This window comes from Sinocyclocheilus grahami, unplaced genomic scaffold (assembly GCF_001515645.1).
Source record: "Sinocyclocheilus grahami isolate Dianchi unplaced genomic scaffold, SAMN03320097.WGS_v1.1 scaffold5547.1, whole genome shotgun sequence".
NCBI lineage: Eukaryota > Metazoa > Chordata > Actinopteri > Cypriniformes > Cyprinidae > Sinocyclocheilus > Sinocyclocheilus grahami.
The window spans coordinates 1-1336 of record NW_015510207.1 but is presented as its reverse complement, the minus strand read 5'-3'; the positions used below and the strand labels follow the sequence as shown (position 1 = coordinate 1336).

General features: G+C 39.2%; 1 protein-coding gene across 1 annotated transcript in view; it reads left to right on the top strand.

Moving 5' to 3' along the window:
• The window catches only part of LOC107577255 (dyslexia-associated protein KIAA0319-like protein), a 12566-nt gene extending 11305 nt beyond the window's left edge, over positions 1 to 1261 (top strand). Inside the window, exons 12-16 of the mRNA XM_016263350.1 lie at positions 24 to 183; positions 430 to 572; positions 664 to 786; positions 886 to 976; positions 1067 to 1261. Coding sequence (XP_016118836.1) covers positions 24 to 183; positions 430 to 572; positions 664 to 786; positions 886 to 976; positions 1067 to 1214 — 665 coding nt within the window. The 3' untranslated portion in view covers positions 1215 to 1261. The remainder of the gene's footprint in view (positions 1 to 23; positions 184 to 429; positions 573 to 663; positions 787 to 885; positions 977 to 1066) is intronic.
• Positions 1262 to 1336: the final 75 nt, after the last annotated feature.

Below are 1336 nucleotides of genomic sequence, written 5' to 3'. Positions count from 1 at the left end.
ATAAATTTCTTGTTGTTCCTCAGATGTTTATGAGCGAGACTTGGTGGAGCTGATCCTGGAAGTTGCTGTGGCTCAGGTGTCCCGCAGACAGAAGGATATGCTCATCAGACAGGTTGGCGTCCTGCTGGGTGTCCTGGACAGTGACATCTCTGTGCGAGAGATTAGCACCTTCAATGAGCATAGGTCAGTCCAGCTTTACACGCGTTTAGGCTTCATAGACAGTGCTAAACTTAATGCCCACCTCCACTGATCTGATTAAATTGCTTCACGGCAGTGAAAAGAATATACTGATGAATTTCTCATTTTACAATACTCATGCATAGGTTCATATAAATAAATGGAACATTAGTTTTGAAATAAATGTTTAAAATCATGCTCCAGTTTTAAACATATTTTACATATATGGGATGATATTACTTACTTTTACAGCACTCGCTTGGTATTTCTGGTATCTGGAGGTCCTGGACGACCTCCATTGACCGGCCATAGTGTTGCTATGGAACTACGCAACAAATTTCGCAAGCAAAAAAATGAATTCCTTATCTTTAGGGCCCGGCGAGTGGACACCGTTAGTGAGTATTCATTAAATGCTTCATTAACTCATGTTTGTAATGTAGCAGTGCCCAGCGCTGGTATTTTATTGACTATCTGATCTTTCCCCAGTCTGCCAGCTGAACTGCTCCAGTCACGGGGAATGTGATTCCTTCACCAGACGTTGTGTGTGCCACCCGTTCTGGATGGAGAATTTATTCAATACTTACTTTTGGGATGCTGAGAGCAATTGTGGTGAGGATACACGAAGCAAAACATTGTGGAGGGAAGCTGTTTTAAGTTGGTTCACATGAGGTTTGAAGGTCTGTTTATGTTGTTGAGTGTTTCTTTCAGAATGGAGTGTATTATATGTGACGATAGCATCGTTCATGATCGTGGTTGCTATCGCGACTGTAATATGGGGTATCGTGTGCTGCTGTCGCAGGTAAGAGTTAGACGGATGATAATCTGTTAATCATATTTTTTTAATTCAAGGTTTATTGTTTATTAAAACTGTGCATGATGTCTTGAGCAGACGGAAAAGCAAAGTAAGACGAAAGAGCCGCTATAAAATGCTGGAGGGGGATGATCAGGAGTCTCTGGAATTGCAGTTACCAAGACCTGGTAAAAAAAATTATCCATTTGAAGATAATTGTTATCCTTTTAGGGATGTCAGTTGCTGAACAATATTTTATTTAATTACAAGAAATGTAATTCATTGAAAGAAATGAATACTTTTATTCAGCAAGGATGCATTAAATTAATAAAAAGTGATAGTAAAGACTTTTAGATTGTTACAAAATAT